Genomic DNA, 19,229 nt, shown 5'->3' with positions numbered 1-19,229 from the left:
GTGCTGCCAGAAGCAGTTTCTCCAGCCTTATAGAGCTCTCCTTCTAACGCATTTTAACCACATTTACAAGCTGAATCCGTCGCTCTCTTTCGTCGTTTTTCACTTTTTAACACAGTTGTGCCGCAGCTGTCGAAACAGGTGAGCAGGTCGCGTAAAATGTTCACATTGCAGGGTTTTCCTGTTGCTAGTTCAGAAGTATCTGCAGTAAAAACTACAGAAACTGGCCACTCATGTCAGTATTTCTTTGTCACAGTCCCTGTGATGTGTGTTTACTCACCACAGACTCCAGAATGAGTAAAAACAGCAAAGTGTTGAACCTGAAGGATAAAATCAGTGGGAATGAAGTGGACCTGAGCTTGTGTAATCTCACTGAGGTGCCAGTCAGGGAGCTGGTAAGTTACTCAGCTGCTTCAAAGCATACTGTAGTTTTACACTCACCGTTACTCTGCTGTGGTTTGTTCCCATTCCTGTTTCTTGGTTAAAATGTCTGTTAAATAATTACCTGCCACTAATGTCAAACTTGACTTGTAATGTGATGTTTTCCAATAGGCCCTGTTCCCCAAAGTAACAGTTGTGGACTTGTCTTGTAACAACATTACCTCCCTTCCTGTGAGTATTGAACACTCAGATTAAACATTTTGTTTGTTTTTGATCAAGTTGATGCTCTTAATAATACAATTTTTTGCAAAGACTGTTTGTTTGAGAAGTTTTAGAGGTCAAAATTATTTTATATTATTAGATAATTGATCATCTTCAAATGTTTTAAGTATTTCTTTGTCTTAGTTACTTTTTCATTGTTTTAAAAAGTAATCACTCTTGCTTTAGTGAAGTATTTTCAGTAACTTACATTTTCTGAAACTCTGGGAGCGACAAGTTGAATTACCCTGCATGCATTCAAATGTCGTAATGAATGAGCTGGGATGTTTATAACTGCTGTGTGTCTCTTTGACTGGGTTATCCTCCTGCAGCCAGAGTTCTGCAACCTGACCCACCTAGTGAAGGTGGATCTGAGTAAAAACCAGCTGACCAGTCTGCCAGATGACCTGGGGAACCTGGTGAACCTTCAGCATCTAGACCTGTACAACAATAAGCTGACAAACCTGCCAGTGAGCTTCTCTCAGCTCAGGGTGGGTGTTCTTTGATAGATGTGCATCCATTGTTTAAGTTAGCCTCATCCAGCAGCCTTAGCTTAGCATAAAGAGCTAAATTCATAGCCAGAGTTTGAGCTACTGGATGTAAATCTCCTAAATCTCAGGAAGAAGCTAGTATATGTGTTTCTAAACAAAAATCCTTTGCTTTTTTGTTAACCTTTGCTGCTGATAACTTGCTGTTTTCTTACTTTGTAATTACAAGATGTGAAGCGTGTGGTTGTTGGGGTTCCCAAGCTCAGTTTTACCTCTTTCTGTGTGTGTCTTTGTGTTCAGAGTCTCAAATGGTTGGACCTAAAGGATAACCCACTGGAGCTTGGCCTGGCCAAGGCAGCAGGAGACTGTCTGGATGAGAAACAGTGCAAACAGTGCGCCACTAAGGTGACAGAGAGAATGACGAGTCAGCAAATTGACACATGATATTACCATAAATGCATCCAAAACTAAAGATCGTGGGGTTTTTTAGGTTCTGCAGCACATGAGAGCCATTCAGGAGGAGGTCGATCATGCTCGAGAGAAACGACTTTTAAGAGAAAAAGGTAGGCAACTTTATCATTTGAGAACTTCAAAAAAGTAATAACTAGGAGAAAAAAAAAGCTATTTTAAACTAACAAGTATACTGTTGCATTTGGTTGAGAAAGCACTAGATACTGTTTGATACATTAAAAAACTGATTTGCAAAGTGGGGTCACATCCTCCCCAAGTGTTACAGGAGCATATCTATCCTGTGTATCGTCCACACAAACAACACATTTTTGAAGTTGTGTGAAATGTAGCGGAAACTTCATCTGTAGCTTTAAAAAAACAAATGCAGTGGAATACAATGAAGTTAAGTATTTCTTACTGAGATCCAGGGTTGTAGAAATTATGAAAAAGCACATTTAAAATGCTCCTGCGTACAGTAAGGAAACTTAGTTGTTATCAACCATTAGTATTCACACCGATTGATGTACATTAATGAAGCACGAGTCTCACTGTGCCCTTGGAACAGACTATAAAAGGATTTGAAAATTTTGACTGAATAAAAATGGAGGATTATAGAATTAATACTACAGAAGTGCTATTAAAACAAACCCCACCCAAAAAAACAGGAAAAATAATAATAATAAAAATAAGTAATAAATAATAAAAAATAATTCTGATGAAAATGTGGGACTTTGAGGGTGAATTCTATCACTTTATGAGCAATTAATATTGTTCTTACTATTAAAACATCATAGTTAAAAGTTGCAGTGACACAGAATGATTACAGGTGTAAAATAAGACAGCTAGTACGCTAGTTTATTTTTACACAGGCACAAGTATGTTATGTTTGCAATACCCGTTCCTAGTTGGGCCTTTAAAACACAAAAAGTCTAAGTAGTAGAAGGAAAAAAAAGCAGACATCAGGACAAATTAAACAAGGAAAACTATACTTACGACTTTACTGTAAAGTGTGTTCATGAATTCATTCATTCATGCATTGCTCCACCACTCAAATCTATCATTGTTAAAAATCAGAGTTTTCAGATAGATAAATTTATTTAAAGGTTAGTGCAGACTCGCACAATAATTTTGTGGGTTGTTTTTGTTCTGGATTATTTGAAAAAGTATCGCAAACAACAGACCGAGAGGATCGTTGTTAATGGGAGTCTTGTTGCCGCTGTGAAAAGAAGTAAAGGCACTTCATCTCATTTATGGACAGCAGGAAAAAGCTCCCTGAAATACAAGCTTATAATGTCCCAGCAAGAATAAATCTGTGTAATTGCATCTCTTCTGGCCACATTTCCTTCATCCTTTAATCAGAGCTGGAGAGGAAGAGGGAGGCGAAGCAGAGAGAGCGGGAGGCCAGAGAGAGGGAGGCTCGCAAACGGGAAAAGGCAGAGGAGAAGGAGAAGAGGAGGAAAGAGTACAATGCTCAGAAGGCAGCACTGGCTGCACAAGAGCAACAGAAGAAGAAAAGTGAGGAGAAGAAGAAGAAGAACGGACAGGCAGCAGGTGGTAAATCTATTGAAGTAGAAAGTATCCATATCTATGTTTGAAGACTTTATAACAGGCCTTTTCTTTTTTCCTTTTTCTTTGAAATGCACAAATCACTCAAAGTGGTCAGAAAGTCTTTTATTTCTGGTTTGATGAGTCACTCTGATGTCAAACATGTGTTTCATTACAGCAGATAAAAAGGTCGCTGTGGAGTCTAAGCCTAAACCTCGCCGTTCTGTCATTGGTCTGATCTTCAAGCTCCTCCTCCTGCTGCTCGTGGGATTGGCCGGAGTCGCCGCTGTCTGTCGGCTGGCTGACCTGCAAAAGGAAGCTTTCTGTCTGCCGATAAACGCCGTAGTGGACGACGGCCTATCCTGGGCCAAAGAGCAGCAGGTTGTGCTCAGACAGCTGGTGCAGAATCTGTCGACTGCAGCGAAAGAGTTCCTCGAATCCACACAAACATCTAAGAACTAATTACTCATGCCTCCATCAAAGCTCAGAGCTCCAGGTTTTCCACTATCACCTGTGAACCAAGGGATTTTGTTTGTTTGTTTGTTTAAATATGAGAAATCATGAGTCTCATTAAAGTGGGTAACCCTGCATCTCCTTACCATGTTTGTGATGCTGGGGAGGTGAAAGGTCTGTACAGATAAATGACAATGGAACAGGTGTGAAAACCATCTTAAATTCCTATGGAATTGTCTCTCTTGTACCCTCTTTGTACTACAGTGTGTTTTTTAAAAAAGAAGAAGAAGAAATCATCTTAAATGTCTCCCTGTCGACCATGTTTTGCACTTTGACCAGCAGCCAGCTGGTTTGTGTTTTCTGTGCATTACACGGAGCACAGGCTGTATTTGAGAGACGTTCAGTGAAGTGTCAGGAGGCCCTGTCTGTGCTGCACCAGTCACATGTTAGCTGCCAGTCACAGTTGTCCATTTGCCAGTGTTAGATTAGGCAGTCTGAGCATGTGCAGTAAAAGCTGTGTCAATACAAAGCCTTTCCAGCCATATAGTCAACCCTCCTTAATTTTGCACTTTGGAGTCCAAATGATAGAAGTGGATTTTATGTTGTCACAGCTTATATCCTCAGCCGGTAAAACATTTTCAGTCACACAAATACCAAAGATATCAGAGGTAGTTAAGAAAAAGTGTCGGTATTATCCAGCAGAGAGCAAAATGTCTCATTTAGTACATCCTGTTTCCTGCTTACAGATCTTTAACAAGAGCAAAAATCCCCTTTCTGACGGTGTAAAGTTGCTTAACCACAAATCTAATCCCGTTTAATAAAAGAAAAGGGCAATTTCAACAGCACATCTCGGGTTTTCTCCACAATAAATAAATGCTGCTGTAGTACGTGCAAGAAATCTGTCAGCACAAATAAATAAATGAAAGAAAATGTACTTCATTACTTTGATGGTGTATGAATGGCATAGGTAGAGATCTTTATCAATAGGAAAGGATGGCCTCCTTCGCATTTTCCAAAGCCATCCAGTGGCCCAACAACCATCTTCCAAGATTGAATTCTATGTCTTCCATTTCACTATAAAGCTCTGTTTCCTTTATGTGCATTTATAATAAACAAAACCAGCAAATCAGAAAACAAATGTTTACCTTGAAAGCAAATTTAGAAATACTAAATAATTTCAGTTCTGACAGTTCTGATGATTCTAATATAACAGGTCATTTTAAACTTGATAACACTTTTTTTTCATAAATCCTGCACAGATTATATCATTTCATAGATTCTTCCTGCTTCCCAACTGTGAGTATTTTTTGCAGATTCTTAATTTTTCAGTAACAATGTGCAAACTGTAAATTTGTATTTAAACTGGACTACCAATAAACAAGCTTTGCTACTGTCGCAATAACTGAATGTTTAATTCAGATGCAGCGGTGAAGGACAAATAAAACTCATTCAGATATTCTGTTTCGAACCTCTTTAGTTGTGATTTTGCCGTCACTTTGTTGAAAGAGTGGCGTATTGTTTTTAAAAACGTGGCGTGTAAATCTAACCCCCAAGACTGCTAGTTCAATGTGGATATTGAATTAGCAGTGTAAATAAAAAGCTTTTTTAAAAAATCTGTTTTTTGTGTAATTTTCCTGTCAGCATAATTAAATGCGCTGCAAATCATATTTGGCTCGTATATTATTTGTGACAGAATAACACCTTGGTGACAAGAAAATGCCGTCACTAGGTTCAGGTCTAGTTTTGTCTTTGTTAATGTAAAAGTATTTTCCCCCAAAATATAGTGTTCAGTCTCTGCACTAGCCATTTCATGATATTAGCTGCAGACATACTTTGGGCAATAAATAAAGGCAGGACTCGTACTATGCATTTTTTTTAAGTTTCATCTCTCCTCTGCTAATTCGACGTATTTCAGCATTAGCATAGCATTCAAAATAGTGTTGAAGGTGGTGCAATGTGGAATAGAAGAAATGGTCAACATCCTGGTCATTTATGTAAACGCTGACACATTTTTTTAGAGTTATACACATTTAATATTAAAAATTCACAAATTAAACATAAAGTGAACATGAAGCTGCGTCTACACTGGATGCAGGTTCCTCAATCGTGCATCAGTTTGAAGTTGACAGCTGGTATAAAGACTGATTAGAGAATGGCTTCCTGGGTTTTGTAGTTTGGTGAAATGTTTAACGTTGTTGTAAAATGTTGTGAAACATAAAGTACTCGGGTGATGGAGAAAGTAATAGAGAATCAGTGTGTAATGAGCCAGAATGTAGCTTCTCTGGAGCTTCTGACTTTATTACATCAATGTGACAAACAGGTGCAGCTCATGTGATTATTTGGTATGTTATATGTTAAAGCACCAGGATGGGCTGGGTGGTGAAATTCCCTGCTGCTTAGAAGGTCAAAAAAGAACTATAATGCTCATATTCAAGTTACACATTGATGATCATTGTTAGTGTTTAAAAAAAAACATCTTGATGCACTTTTACAGCTGCACTAAGACACCTCAGAGGACTCTGTGCTGTTAGAGCCATTCTCCAAAACGAGACTAAAACTAAACTAAACTAGCTAGAAATTGCAAACAATACCACAAACATTACTCAGAATGCCCTCCTTGGACAATTGAAACCTGAGACTATAAACCACCTAATATGACCAACAAAGCGTTCCGTTTTAGCTGCCGTTGCCATCCATTAGCTTTTTGTCTAATACGTCCATTCTGCGTGAGTGAAGTCTGGGAAACCACAACAAATAAGTTAAAAAGAAAGAAAGAAAGAAAATGGGTGGGAAGTGCCTTTAGTGGCGGTTCATGTTTCCTAAATCTGATTTTTCAAAATAGGGTTGGAAGGAAATTCAATCAAAGGCTTGGTGTCACAACTGAAGTTAATGTAGCAATTCTTCAAAAAAAACAAGTACCTCTCAGTTCAAGTCTAACAAAACAAGACTGCATTTTGGTAATTTTGAAAAAAAGTACATTGTATCAGCTGTTTTGGAATTTTTATATATCTTTTCCCTATTTTAAGGGCTCAGAAGCAATCCATTTTACAGCTCCATGAGGCCTGCTCCATCATTATTTAATAACAAATTAGGCAGATAAATCTGGAGTTCATCTGGAGTTGATTTCAAGTCTTAAACTTGATGGGAAAAAACCTTTCACAATATCTGTCCAAGAGCACCCTCACAGAGGAAGGTCAGCAATCAACAGATGTCTTTATAATAAAGGAAATCCTGACAGTTTACAAGAAGGTGCAAACCACAACATCATCAACATCTGGATTGTATTCTTCAATAGCCCAGTCAGTCACATGATTGTAACCCAAACTGAAGACAAAACTGAAGGCCAAAAGACCCACAAAGAAGCAGAAACTGAAGGTGGCTGCAGATGAAAGTGTGCATTTCAATCACATCTCTGCTCTTTGATATGATAAAAATCACAAATATGACATGTCCAAAAACTTATGGACCTAACTGCAGGACTCCCTTAAGGTGTAGACTAGCATTAGCTTGTAGCACACTTGTGCTAATATCACATAGTAATGATACGACTTAACTGAAGTTGATGAGGAGAAGAAGAGGAAAATTTTAATTGGTTTGTTAGTTATGATCTTATGAAATATTCCGCTCTTCTCTCCTCTGCTCTTCTACCTTTTCTGGGAGGCAGTGGGGAGGTAGAGCATACAGCCCGATCCGGCGGGGAGGTGTGGGAAGCCAGATCGGGTGCCCCCCTTCCGGCTCTCCTCTCTGCTCTCTCCTATCTTGTCCTTTTTGTCTTACTTCTCTCTATCACCTTTTCTACCCCGTAGAAGAATTTAGGCTCCATAAATGCTAAAGAGGCAAGTATTATTTCTCAGTTGCAGTGAAAAGATAAAAATAAATTGTAGGAAACTAAACAGAAGAAAGGAGAAGAGAAATAACAATTTAACATAAACCAGTGACACACTCCAGGGCCTGATCAACCCTGGCAAGACCTCCTTATATGAGGGTGTCTAGTGATAATGGCCGAAACACCCGATGAATCCAAGGTCCACTACTGACGATGTGTCCTAAATTTTAAAATGATAACCTAGATCAGATCTCTAATCCCTAAACCTAACCAAGGAAGGGAAATGGCAGATTAGCTTGGGTAAAAGACCGAAAGTTGAGGCACACAACGAGGTGTGCTGCTGGCAAAGTTTCTGGGCTGCCTTTCCTCATAACAGCCATCCCTCAAGAGTCTCTCCATCTAAAGCAATGCACTATCAGGGACTATAACATCTAGTCCTTTTTGCTGAATCTTAAGACCTCATGAATGTCTGTTGTTGACTGAATAGGAGGACAGTGAGATTTAGGAGTATGAAGTACGAAAATAAACATGGCAATAAAGCTCCCGCAGCTGGCATTTAATGTTTGACACCAACCAGTTTTCAGCAACAAAATTAAGAAAAATATGTGACATTAAGAGGAATACGAGACTTTAATGTATAAGAGATGTGTAAATAACACATTAGGCTGTGGTTTTTAATGGCTGTGCATCAGTAAGTGGAAAAAAGCTCTCAATTTCATTTTGGGGACAGAGTGAATAATTAAAAAGAATTAGCGCCTAATGTTGCTGAAAGCTGGTGACTAAAGCCATCAGTTTGGTCCAATTTGAAGTTTAGTTTCAAAAAGTCAGAACTGGTCAATAGAAATACTGAACCAAACATAAAAACATCACCTTTCAATTTTAAGTGTAAATCTTCTCCAAACAAAGGACACTAGAGATATTAACTTGGTTTATAGATAAAGAAGCACAAATCTTTGCGTTGGCAAGTGATTTCTAGTTTGTTAAAGTGGTACACAATCAATATAAAGTGAACCAGCTCCACTAGAAACGTCAGCCACAGCATCTTTCATTTCATTTTACTCCTCGCATCAGAGATGACAACGGTTAAATCAATGTCTTGACTACAGTACACGATTTGATACGTGAGGATGAAAGTGTGATGTCATATTCAAACCTATGCATTTGTTTTTCAACAGTGTTCAAGTTATAATTTGCAGTTTTTTTCCTCCGCAAAGTCCAACAGCCAGCAAGATCACGCCAAAACCACCAAGACGAATTCCACAAACCTGGTGAAGCGTATCCAAAAAGGAAGAACCCATTCAACTCTATTGTGAATCTGGATTTCCTTATTTAAAATTGTATGAGGTATGGCTTTGTCCTTGTCTGCCTCTGTTTGTCTTATAATCAGAATTTTTTGCCACTACGTGACAGAAAATAACATTTCTTGTGACTTGAATAAAGGATTCTGTTGCAAGTTTTCAGATTCACATCATCCTGTCACATCATCCTGCTTCACAAGCTGAAGTCTTTAGAAGGTGAGTGAGAAGCTCAGTATAGAACCTCACTGTGAGAGCAGTTCATGTCTGCTGCTGCATGTCTGTCTGTAATCTCGTTCCTTCATATGAGCTGCATCGTCCAGCAGCTTCGTCCGAACGGACTCATCTACCGTCAGCTCGAGTGTCACCTCTTTGAACACCGCACACTGCGACACCTGCAGCAAGCAAGACTTTGTATTAAATTCCCAAACAAAAGGTTTATTTTATAGAGCATATCCACTATTCCACACAATGAGATCTGGTTACCTCTTGGAAGTGGAGCTTCTTGAACATGGTGATGCTGACCTGGTTCTCCAGCCCGATCTTTGCTTGGAACTTTCTGACCCCGAGTTTGGTGACTCCTGATGGAGGAAAACATGCTGATCACCACCATAAAATAAATGTTTTTTACAAATGTAATGTAAAAACTGTACAGTACAGTACAGTACTTTTACTTTAAAAAAGGCTGAAAAAATCTTTCATTTCCATACAGAAATCTTTAAAAGTCTGACAGACTGTTCTGGCTGCCTCACCATAGCACATCATCATAAGTGTCACCTCCTTTCCGATGCCCTTCCCTCTGTAACTGGGCTCTGTTAAAAAACAAACAATAAAAAACACTTCTTCTTTATCACAGAATCAAAACAATGAAACAACTGAACAAAAAGTCTGCACCGAGCATGTAAAAATGCACTGGTTACGCTCTTATAGATGTTTTTAAGAACCTGCTATCATGATCTCCAGCTCAGCCAGCGAAGGGTCTGTTGGATCAGTCAGGAAGATGTTGACATCTCCCACCATGCACTGCTCCTCCTCCACACTGGGGTCTGCCCACCGCTGCTTGTCCAAGATTATGAACGTGCATTCTGGAAAGGCAACATAAAAACACACAAACACAATGAAAATGCTTTTTTTTGGCATTGCTTTCCTATCATGTCTACTGATGGCTCCTCACTGTCGTCATCTTCCCTCCAGCTCTTCTGCATGTCGTACTCCTGATCCAGGGTCAGCGGCTCTGAAGCGGTCAGCTGCTGCAGCTCCGGAGACTTCATCCACTCATGATACCTGGATGAAAGGTACAAGTTAAACTCACTAATAAAGATGGCCAGGAAATGCAAAATAACAAAGACAGCTGGTTACTATGATCAAACTAAATTACTGAGAAATTGAATGATTTGCTGTAATAATAAAAAATAAATAAATAATGGGTTGAGAAAAATCTATTATTGCCAGAATTAATTATGAACTATATGTTTTAATGCAGATATGATATGGGAGGTGTTTGTATTTTGCTGTGAAAAAGGCTATAACAGCAGACAACGGTGGCAGATATGCATCTTGCTTCTGGCTCAAGGTGTTCAGGAGTTCTCCAGCTGGCTATGTCAATAAAACTGCTGCATGACAAACTATTTAACTAACTTTTACAGCCACACTCACATGTAAAGAAGCATCCGCTGGAAAAACAGACGATGAGCTGAATGAGAACTCAGAGAAAAACATCTGCATGACTGTGTGGCTCAGTCATTTTATTTCAGTGTTATATGACAGGTTATGTCTAACACTCATTTAGGGGGATGAACAGTTTAGAAACACTCTTATAGTGCAATACATCTTAACGAGTTGCAGCACAATAGTTAATAGTGCAAAAGCAGAGAAAAGGCTAAGATTATGCCTCTTTTTTGCAGGTTTCACACTTCGCAAAGCCTTTGGAAGACCACATATTTGATATCTCTGCCTTAAAACATACTCTTTACTAAAGACAAATAATGTGTCATCATTTAAGCAGTAAATATGACCTGAACGGATTAAACTATCTTTATTCTTTTTATCGCCTTTCCTTGTGCAGGTGTAAATGCTATTGTAAACAAATGTTTTATACTTAGCACTAAAAGACTGTCACATAAAGAGACACACACACTGTAACAAGAAGTGGTGATAAGAAGAGGAATAAAAGGGGGAGAGGACAGTAAACAGCTGTGATGCTGGGGATCGCTTCCACTAACAGCTGTTCACGTTACCTGGGCACGTGGTTTACGTTGTAAGGAACCAGCACGACTCTGTGTCCCTCCAATAAAGTGTTCTCGTTTATCTTCATGGCATCAAACCGCTGATGAAGCTGTAAAAACTTTAAAAGCGATCCACGTTTCTGCTCAGACACCGCTTCCGCATAGACTCTTCCTGCAGCTGCGCACAGGAGTCACACAGACAGGAGGCGCCACCTGCCGGACAGAATTAGGAAGCACGAAAGGGAGGGAGGTTTTGTTTTGTTTTTTCAGAACTTTATTTGAAATTGTAAAGTGAACAGTCAGTCATTCCAGTTCAGTTTGTACAGTAGACATTCAGGGCAAATAAGAGTAACATTAAGTAATATAATGAAAATGAAAATAGGAAGGGTAAATAAATAAAGAAGAAAAAAAAAAGGGATGTGACAGACTTCATAATAGCTTTGTGCTTGAAAATTATATCTGTGACAGCTCATTTGTTGAAAATTTCTGGATGAATTTCAATTAATGATAAACCTTTTTAATTTGAAGTTCATTTAGAGAGTTTAAGTAATATTCAATTTCAATTAAAAACAAACTAAATATTGGGATTGAGTTTTGAAATTTACATTTATGTATGTGGAATTTCTCTAGTAAGATATTAAGATTGACAATGGCACATAATTTATTTTCTTTGGTTTCAAAGTAAGTGATAATGTCCTTCCGGGGAGTTTAAACTTCTAACACTAACCTGTGACTCATGAATAAACCAGTCATGTGCTTACATATAACAGACAACTTGACAAAGAAACTATTTTAAATGATTTTAAATTGTATAAAATAGCATTTTTGTATCAAGATATTAGCATAAAACCTCCATGATGTACAGTGTGCCCTTAAGTTTGAGGAAGCTGGACAGTGTGGACAACTAAAGAAGTGACAGGTCTAAACAACTATCAGCAGCTTCTGAAAGTCATATTCTTGAGAAATATCCCAAACAAATCAATGAAAGACCTGAAACAGGACCTGAGAGATGCATCAGGCCCTTCAGTTCATCTGTCTGTTCACCCTCAGTGGAAAGGTGGCTGTCAAGAGGCTAATCTCTAGCGAGGGGAGATGGGGAGAAAAGGCTGAGGTATCCAAAATTAGACAAGAACTGGACTGAAAATCAGTGGCAACAGGTCTGATGAAGTGATGAATCCAAATGTACATTTTTGTACATTAAATTATTATCAGAGGAGAGCGGTACAACAGTGATTGTCTACAGCCATCTGTGGAACAAAGCTGAGGCTAAATCATGGTTTGGAGTTGCATGTCAAGCAGTGGCGTCGAGAATTTTTATTTGCCAACATGTAATACCATCTGGAAAGGACCGTGTCTTTATTTCTGAGCAGTGACATTGATACCAAACATATTGCCAATGCAGTAAAAGCATACCAGGGTGAAAAACACACCTGAACGCTACCAGTCATTGATTGGCCTCCTGCAACATTATTGAAGCAGTTTGTTATCATCTTGACAGAGAACAGAACAAAAGGAAGCCAACATCCAAGTAAGAATCTCCTGAATCCTGAAGATCTATTTCTGAAGACTACTGAGATAAATTACAAGGAAAATACCTAAGAGATTTCAGGCTGTGTAGAAGAATAAAGGCAGTCATACCAAATTTTAATTTTAGTTAGAATTTTCAAATTACAGCATTTTCATCTATGATTGCACATATTTTAATAACTTGCTGAACCTATTTCCCATTTTCTTAGTAAAACACAAAGAAAGGATGAGTGGCTCAAGACTTTTGCACAGTACCGTAAAGATTATAAAAGTTTTTTCTGTTTTTATAAAGCAAATTAAAAAAAAGTGGCTATTAATAAAAATAATAATTAATAATAATTACAATTTGTAATAATTAGTCATTTTAAGATATTTTAAGATATAATACAGTATAATATAATGTAATTTAAAAAACACACAAAAGAAAATCACGGAACAACAAACTCAAGACCATGTATTTGAGCTTGATGTGGCATGCATGCCTCTTTCTAACGTTGCTACACATACGATGCACTCTGGAGTTCACTCGGAAAGATCTGAGGATAAATCATAGAGGTTAAAAGACGAGTAATAAGCAGGAACATAAGAATGTTTATATCAAAGTCTATATTTTGTGTTTGGCTGCTCTTATGTCACATATTGGAGGTTTAGACTAAAAATATCTCTACATTTGAAATGCTTACATGCTAAATAAGACTTTCCTACACAGGCTTTAAGATGGTCTATATTAAAATCTGAGTCTTATTACAGCATTTTTATTAAACCCTATCATCTAATTGTTATATTACATAACAGTTTCTCACATTAGAATTCATATTCCTTTGTTTTAAAGTAATACATGAATCTTGAGAGAATTGCACAACAAATGTTACTGAAACTTGTAGGAGCCTAAATATTTATTTATTTATTTATTTATCTATTTTTTACCATTTGGGGGCAGCAAAAACTGTTCAGCTTAGTGCTGATCTGATGAATTTAAGTCCAGTTTTCTCCCTCTTTGAGTTCTGATTTGTTCAATTTCAGCTACAGAAAATAAAACCTGAAAATACATTTGCTAAATGTTGCACAGCAGCAGCTGAAAACAAGACTTTGAGAGCAGTGAACGAAAAGAGTAAAGCTACAGGTCAAAAAACGAAACAATGAGCTTTTCTCAGCTTTTTTCCTTTGATGTATTCCAGAGTTTCCTGTAGAAATTTCTCTTAACAAATGGTAGATGATTGATTCATACTTATTTTATTTCTTTTTTGATATTTACTCATATGAGGATGCTTTTAGCGTTAGGTGGGTCTGTGCAGTCCGTGCCACAGTGTGACGGGCTCCTGTGCCGTGTTGACCATGTCTATCCAGTGCTGCAGCTGAGGACCTCTGGAGTACATGAAGGGACCCAACACCAGCACTCCCAGAGGGATCGGAGGGTCTGAGAGGAAAAGAAACAGAACCAGTGAGAAATGTTATCTTCTGAAGATGCTGTTTTTACTTATTTTTAAAATAATAAATTCCTAAAAGGAAACATTTTTAAAAAGGGAAAAAATAAGGCTTTTTCTGTTACACATAAACTTTGACTAAGAACCTTTGTTTCCAATGGACAGTTCGAAAAAATCCATAAAGCATTAAAGAAAAATTAACAGTAATGCCAAACCTTGGACTCTCCAGACTGATGACATTTTATTAAATGTGATTATACCTCTACTAATAAACATCTCAAAAAACTCAATAAATATAAATAATATAACTATAAATGTCAGGTAGGTGAGGTCTTATTGTTATTGGTCCAAAGTGTGATAAACAAATGTCAGAAGTTAAAATTTTAAAATGACAAAGATGAGTGTTTGATGAAAAGCTTTTAATGCCTGTCTTATGAAACACTGACACACTGATCATTTCCATTAATCTCCAAGCAAAGTTTAGATCTAAAGTTCAGCCCGTCCAACAGTCACCTGAGCGGACGCTGCTCGGCTGCTGCAGCTCAAACCTCACGCAGGCCTCGTCCAGGTGCTGAGGTCGCAGTTTAAAGGTCGTCCTGAAGTTGAAGTAGGGGTCATTTTCACCTTTCACCACACAGCTGCGCTTCATCTTCACCACCTGAGTGTGCTTCTGTAAGATCACCTGGACACACACACCTTAGAAACACACATGGGTGCTGTATTACCAGACATTCCTTTTGTCATAACCAGATTTATCTCATATTTTCTTTCTTTTGTAGATAAACAGTGGATTTGTGTACTCCACACAAGCTCCATCCACAACCATAAATCACCTCGTACCTGCATCTGTGAGCAGCTGTATGCCTCGAGCCCTCAAAACCACCACTGAAAGGCGCTGCAGGGACGTACTGTAGCTGAGAGATATCTGCACATCCCCCAGCTCTGAACACTGACAAGCACAGCAATCATGAACTTTTAGCTTTGCACTCATGGTGTGTGTGTGTGTGTGTGTGTGTGTGTGTGTGTGTGTGTGTGTGTGTGTGTGTGTGTGTGTGTGTGTGTGTAATTGATTGTTTGGTGTGTACCTGTGGGTCTTCCTCAGTCTCAAGGTCTCTCCAGAGCACCCTGCCAGCCTGACCGAACTCCCCCTCCAGAGAAAACAGCACCCTGCCCACCACATGGCGTTTACCATCCTGCTCCACACTCAGCACACACACACTCAGGGTGCTGTGAAGCACACGCAACGCTGACACCTGTGGAGTCAATACACTCATTCCTCAACATCAAAAAGCAGATTTCATTTATCCACAATATTTATCTGAGCTATGATCTCAGAGTCAGTCTTTCTCTGTGTACTGAATGAACTCTGATAAATTGTTGTTCTTAGTATTTAATCACTGCAGAATGGGAACAATATTGTTGCCAATACAGAAATTGGACCTTCACCCATGATTCTGAAGTCAAGTGTGAAGTTGCACGGACTGTGTTCAGTTTTGTTGCTCCTAGCTCCCAACGCTCCCTTTAAACTTTCAGAGAATGGTATCCATCAAGCATTTTACGATCATTTTACTAAAAATTAGAAAAATCTCTGTGCCCATCTGACCCTCCATCTCTTCTTCCTCTTGCCCAAAGATACTTTGGGCAAGATACTTTGTCCCCTTTCATCTCCAGTCAAAACATTCTAAAAATATAAATGATATCAGCTTTAAATAAAAGTTAAGGAAATAATTTTTGTCTTCTCCTTTGTCTCTAAAGTTCTAACTTCTAGATGTGAACTTCTGGAAACTTTTCTGCCCTCACCTGGAAAACGAAGCAGTCGGTGAACTCGGGGTCTGGACCCGTGCCCCGGGCCTTGGCTTGACGGGGCCGCCTGTCATCAGGGAGAAGACTGAGCTCCACCATCGTGATGTTGCCATGGAAACGTGGAGGGAGGTTGCTGAGGCGGAGCAAGAAGACCGTGAGCTGTTCGCTGCTGTGTCGATACTCCACGGAGAAGCAGAGGCGGGAGGCCATGCCGGGAGGGGGGGCCACCACCTCGTTTAGAGGAGGTACAGAGTAGAGACCAGCCAAAACCGTCCCCACTGGGTACCAGCCTGAAGGAAACAGCAAAATATCACAGTTTTTCTTAAACTTAATGAAAGCTATGTGATACTTTGGTGTAATTGTCAGGCCCAGGAGTGGCCCTGTTGGTTTGAAGGAGTGTAGGTGAGCTGGTCCACCCCAAAGCGCCATATCTGTCCAGACTGAAACTTCTTAACAACAATAATATCTTCTTCAGGAGATCATAGGTGAATGCTCTTAATATCCTCTTATGTTTCCACAAGCATACAACCAGCACCCACAAAGTGGCTCTAACTGTCTTGATACGCTGTCATATAAAAAGAAGCAATGACCTACTCCTCACTGAGAGCGACCCACGATGAGCCAGTACGTCCCGCTGGGGATCCTCCTCCTCTTTCTTGTCCTGCTCGTTATTTTTCTGATCTCCATGGTTATATGTGATGAAGCGAGGAGGTAGAGTGAAAGCGATCTCACGGGGCCTTCCACACATAGAGACAAATAATATTAAATGAGTGCTGAGTGGTGCTGCAACTGCCTTTAGCAAATAGCTGGTAGTGGTCAGAGATATCAGTAAAATTCAGACTAAATTCCTCACAAACTCAAAATACTCACTCACTGATTAAGTCTGATCAAGTTTTATCAATATGTAATATTCTTTGAATCAATAAATTAATGCTTCAAGAGCCCGTATGTAGATATTTCATGTAAAATGCTCACTAACGTGGCCCAGGAGCCCTGAGACACCAGGATCACTGGAGCAGAGCATGCCGGGACTGAAGGCACTGCAGAGAGCAGCTCTTCATACTGCCTCTGCTCTTTTTTCCTCCTCCTTAGGTAGCACGCTATCAGAATTAGCAGCAGCAACAGCAACAGGACACCCACAGACAGACCAACAGCAAGCTGTAACATGTGATCTGAACAAAACACAAAGAGGAGGAACGACAGGGTGTAATACAGGTGTTTCACAGGCAGTAGGTTTAATCTAGATTCCTGCTCACCAGCCATGAAGAGGTCAGCTCCAACACGTGAATAACTTTTCTTGTCTTTCTTTGTCAGCTTTGACTCAGACAGACGCACCAGGAATGAAGCTACTGCTTAGCATTCATTGTTAATGTGAGAGGTTACCGTTTGTGACTCTGCAGAGCTGTGAGGGTGCGACACATCTGGCTGGTTCCCATGCTGTTATATGCATGGCCGGATTAATCTCCTGAGGACCCACCGGGCAAAAATTTACCGTTGGGCTCCAGTGGAGCCTCAAATTAATTCTAAGTTAAATTAATTCACCAAACACCCAGAAACTAACTTGAGCTTTAGAGCGGAATTTATTTGTTAATTGTTTGCTTTGCATAAATTAAAAGATGAAACATTTAATAAATGGTTTTGTCTCATTTTTTCCTTGCAGAGAGACATTTTTTGTTGGGTTTGATGGTGCTTTCTGGTTTTAAGGATTTATTTTTGTTCTTGTTCATTGTCAGAACTGAGAATGAATGCATGGATGCAATGCATTTGTCAGGTTTTCTGTGTTAACTAGTTGACATTAACACAATTTTATAAAACAGCTGAAATGAAGTGTTAAAGCTAGTTTTTAATGTGGAGTCCTACTGTAAGAAACGTTTCCTAATCATTTATAATATACATCAGTACCGGAAACTTACAATAATTTTAGATCCATAAAATTACACTGAGAAATAAGAGCATGGAGCGAAAACTGGGTCTTTTGTGATCCAGCTTAAAGACTGGCAACTACTGGCATTCATTAATTTCCTTAGTGAGCCATTGCTTCAGTTTTACACATGAAGGTCAGTTTCCCAACCATGATGAGCACCCAGTCATGCAAAATTGCAGATCTGGAAGAGTGTCCTCAAAAAAATGTCAAGAAAAAAACCCTGTTAATGTCATCAAGCTGTTAGCTGTGTTGTGGTAAATTATTCTTAGAATAAGTCAGGATATTTTGGTCTCAGCTGCATTTTTCTCTTGTTTGTGTCTCTCTTACTTAAGTGCTGAAGTGACTCTGCTGCATCACATCTTAAAACAAGAGTATGTCTTCTGTTCTTTTGATCCTTTATTAGACTTTGAATCTGAGGGAACTTGTTTTATTTAAAGAATTATCCAACCTAGTGTCACTGGGGGCTCTGTAGTACCTCAGCGCTAATATAAGAATAGGGGCAGTAAGATCCATGGGATTTTGGATAAAGGCAGGATTTTTGTGATTTCTCTGTACGCCTCTACAGTTGAGTTTAAATCAAACAATCACTATGTGACTCCCAGGCACCCTTAAGTATTATCAAGGGGATAAAAAGCTGGTCCAGTGTTCCAGCACCAGGACAAAAACCACATTGTCCCTCTGAGGTTCAACTGGTGAATCTGGGATTCGGTTCGGGGTCACTGTAGCTCAGGAGGTATCTACCTCCTGAGCTACATCTACTAATCAAAAGGCTGGTGGTTGGTGAGTCTGCATGCCAAATGCCCTTGGGCTAGATACTAACCCCTTATCATTCAAAGTATGAATGTGTGTGAATGTCAGATAGAAAGCACTTATGCATTTACACAGAAAAAGCACTTCATACCCAAAGTATAAAGTGCTTTGAGTGCCCAAGTAAAGCAGACAAGTGCTATATAACAACCAGTTCATTTACCAATTAATATTCAACTCTTCTCCAGCACCCTGCCTCAGACTTTCCCGGGGTATTGTTAAGGCACACCCTCCGGTGTTACCATCTTCTTAAAGATGGGAGCCATCACCCCAGTCTTGGATAACCTCATCTCCCCCAGGGGCTCTGCCACTGAGCAGTTGTTTAACTGCATCAGTAACCTCACCCCAACAAGAAGCGGGTGGTCAGATTCTGGTTCCATTACAGAAGGCAAGGTAGTGGGATTAAGGAGTTCCTTAGTGTTCTTTTAACTGCCTGATTACATTCTCAGTTGAAATCAGCATCATCCCACCCCACTATATACAGTTTGATTAGAACATTGCTTTACCCTAAAATGAAGATCTTGTGGAAGGGGCCTCTGCATTGCCCTAAAATGTGGTATCAACATTCATGCTATCAGGTAGGTGACTCTGACTGATTTTAATGAAAACACCCAACTTTACCTTTGTAACCATTAGGAGCTCAAAGTTTCTACGCATTCTCTAAAATATATCCCTCGACTGGTTGACTTTCCCACATGATTGATTTAAACATCTATATGATATCCTTTGCTCGTACAATAGTCTGCACACACATACAATGGTGGCCATGACAGCTGGCCTGACCTTAACTCAGAATCAAAATAAGCCACTTGCTTACCCACTGATC

At 39.3% G+C, this 19,229-nt stretch overlaps 3 protein-coding genes across 4 annotated transcripts; 1 reads left to right on the top strand and 2 right to left on the bottom strand.

Moving 5' to 3' along the window:
* The first annotated feature begins 2 nt into the window (after positions 1 to 2).
* On the top strand, positions 3 to 5,163 carry lrrc59 (leucine rich repeat containing 59). Of its 2 annotated transcripts, none has more exons than XM_063481946.1 (8): positions 3 to 138; positions 254 to 392; positions 550 to 609; positions 969 to 1,127; positions 1,425 to 1,529; positions 1,615 to 1,687; positions 2,934 to 3,125; positions 3,298 to 5,163. In XM_063481946.1, exons 2-8 carry the CDS (start codon positions 291 to 293, stop codon positions 3,579 to 3,581), a joined length of 975 nt encoding a protein of 324 aa, XP_063338016.1. In that variant the 5' UTR covers positions 3 to 138; positions 254 to 290; the 3' UTR covers positions 3,582 to 5,163. The 2 variants fall into 2 exon arrangements, with proteins under 2 accessions (XP_063338016.1, XP_063338015.1); XM_063481945.1 differs by having other exon boundaries at positions 283 to 392; positions 3,298 to 5,162.
* Positions 5,164 to 5,606: 443 nt separating this feature from the next.
* Positions 5,607 to 11,083, bottom strand: nat9 (N-acetyltransferase 9 (GCN5-related, putative)). Its single transcript, XM_063481944.1, has 6 exons — positions 10,931 to 11,083; positions 9,868 to 9,977; positions 9,638 to 9,778; positions 9,446 to 9,505; positions 9,180 to 9,274; positions 5,607 to 9,088 (listed from the first exon to the last, which is right to left on the bottom strand). Exons 1-6 carry the CDS (start codon positions 11,005 to 11,007, stop codon positions 8,939 to 8,941), a joined length of 633 nt encoding a protein of 210 aa, XP_063338014.1. The 5' UTR covers positions 11,008 to 11,083; the 3' UTR covers positions 5,607 to 8,938.
* A 2,639-nt stretch (positions 11,084 to 13,722) lies between these two features.
* Positions 13,723 to 18,783, bottom strand: syt15 (synaptotagmin XV). Its single transcript, XM_063482300.1, has 8 exons — positions 18,633 to 18,783; positions 16,652 to 16,844; positions 16,267 to 16,409; positions 15,670 to 15,962; positions 14,955 to 15,122; positions 14,710 to 14,818; positions 14,383 to 14,565; positions 13,723 to 13,862 (listed from the first exon to the last, which is right to left on the bottom strand). Exons 1-8 carry the CDS (start codon positions 18,781 to 18,783, stop codon positions 13,723 to 13,725), a joined length of 1,380 nt encoding a protein of 459 aa, XP_063338370.1.
* Positions 18,784 to 19,229: the final 446 nt, after the last annotated feature.

This window comes from Pelmatolapia mariae, linkage group LG8 (assembly GCF_036321145.2).
Source record: "Pelmatolapia mariae isolate MD_Pm_ZW linkage group LG8, Pm_UMD_F_2, whole genome shotgun sequence".
NCBI lineage: Eukaryota > Metazoa > Chordata > Actinopteri > Cichliformes > Cichlidae > Pelmatolapia > Pelmatolapia mariae.
This window is presented reverse-complemented; position numbering and strand designations above follow the sequence as displayed.

What these genes read in the sequence shown, in the direction of transcription:
- lrrc59 (XM_063481946.1), top strand. Translation starts at nt 291, where the DNA reads ATGAGTAAAAACAGCAAAGTGTTGAACCTGAAGGATAAAATCAGTGGG. An exon ending in GCAAACAGTGCGCCACTAAG is followed by an intron (nt 1,530 to 1,614) that starts GTGACAGAGAGA and finishes GGGGTTTTTTAG; the next exon opens with GTTCTGCAGCACATGAGAGC. An exon ending in GAAGAACGGACAGGCAGCAG is followed by an intron (nt 3,126 to 3,297) that starts GTGGTAAATCTA and finishes GTTTCATTACAG; the next exon opens with CAGATAAAAAGGTCGCTGTG.
- nat9 (XM_063481944.1), bottom strand. Translation starts at nt 11,007, where the DNA reads ATGAAGATAAACGAGAACACTTTATTGGAGGGACACAGAGTCGTGCTG. An exon ending in AACGTAAACCACGTGCCCAG is followed by an intron (nt 9,978 to 10,930) that starts GTAACGTGAACA and finishes CCTTTCATCCAG; the next exon opens with GTATCATGAGTGGATGAAGT. An exon ending in GCTGGAGATCATGATAGCAG is followed by an intron (nt 9,506 to 9,637) that starts GTTCTTAAAAAC and finishes GTTTTTTAACAG; the next exon opens with AGCCCAGTTACAGAGGGAAG.
- syt15 (XM_063482300.1), bottom strand. Translation starts at nt 18,783, where the DNA reads ATGGAACCAGAATCTGACCACCCGCTTCTTGTTGGGGTGAGGTTACTG. An exon ending in TCTCAGGGCTCCTGGGCCAC is followed by an intron (nt 16,410 to 16,651) that starts GTTAGTGAGCAT and finishes TATGTGTGGAAG; the next exon opens with GCCCCGTGAGATCGCTTTCA. An exon ending in GCCGAGCAGCGTCCGCTCAG is followed by an intron (nt 13,863 to 14,382) that starts GTGACTGTTGGA and finishes TTTTCCTCTCAG; the next exon opens with ACCCTCCGATCCCTCTGGGA.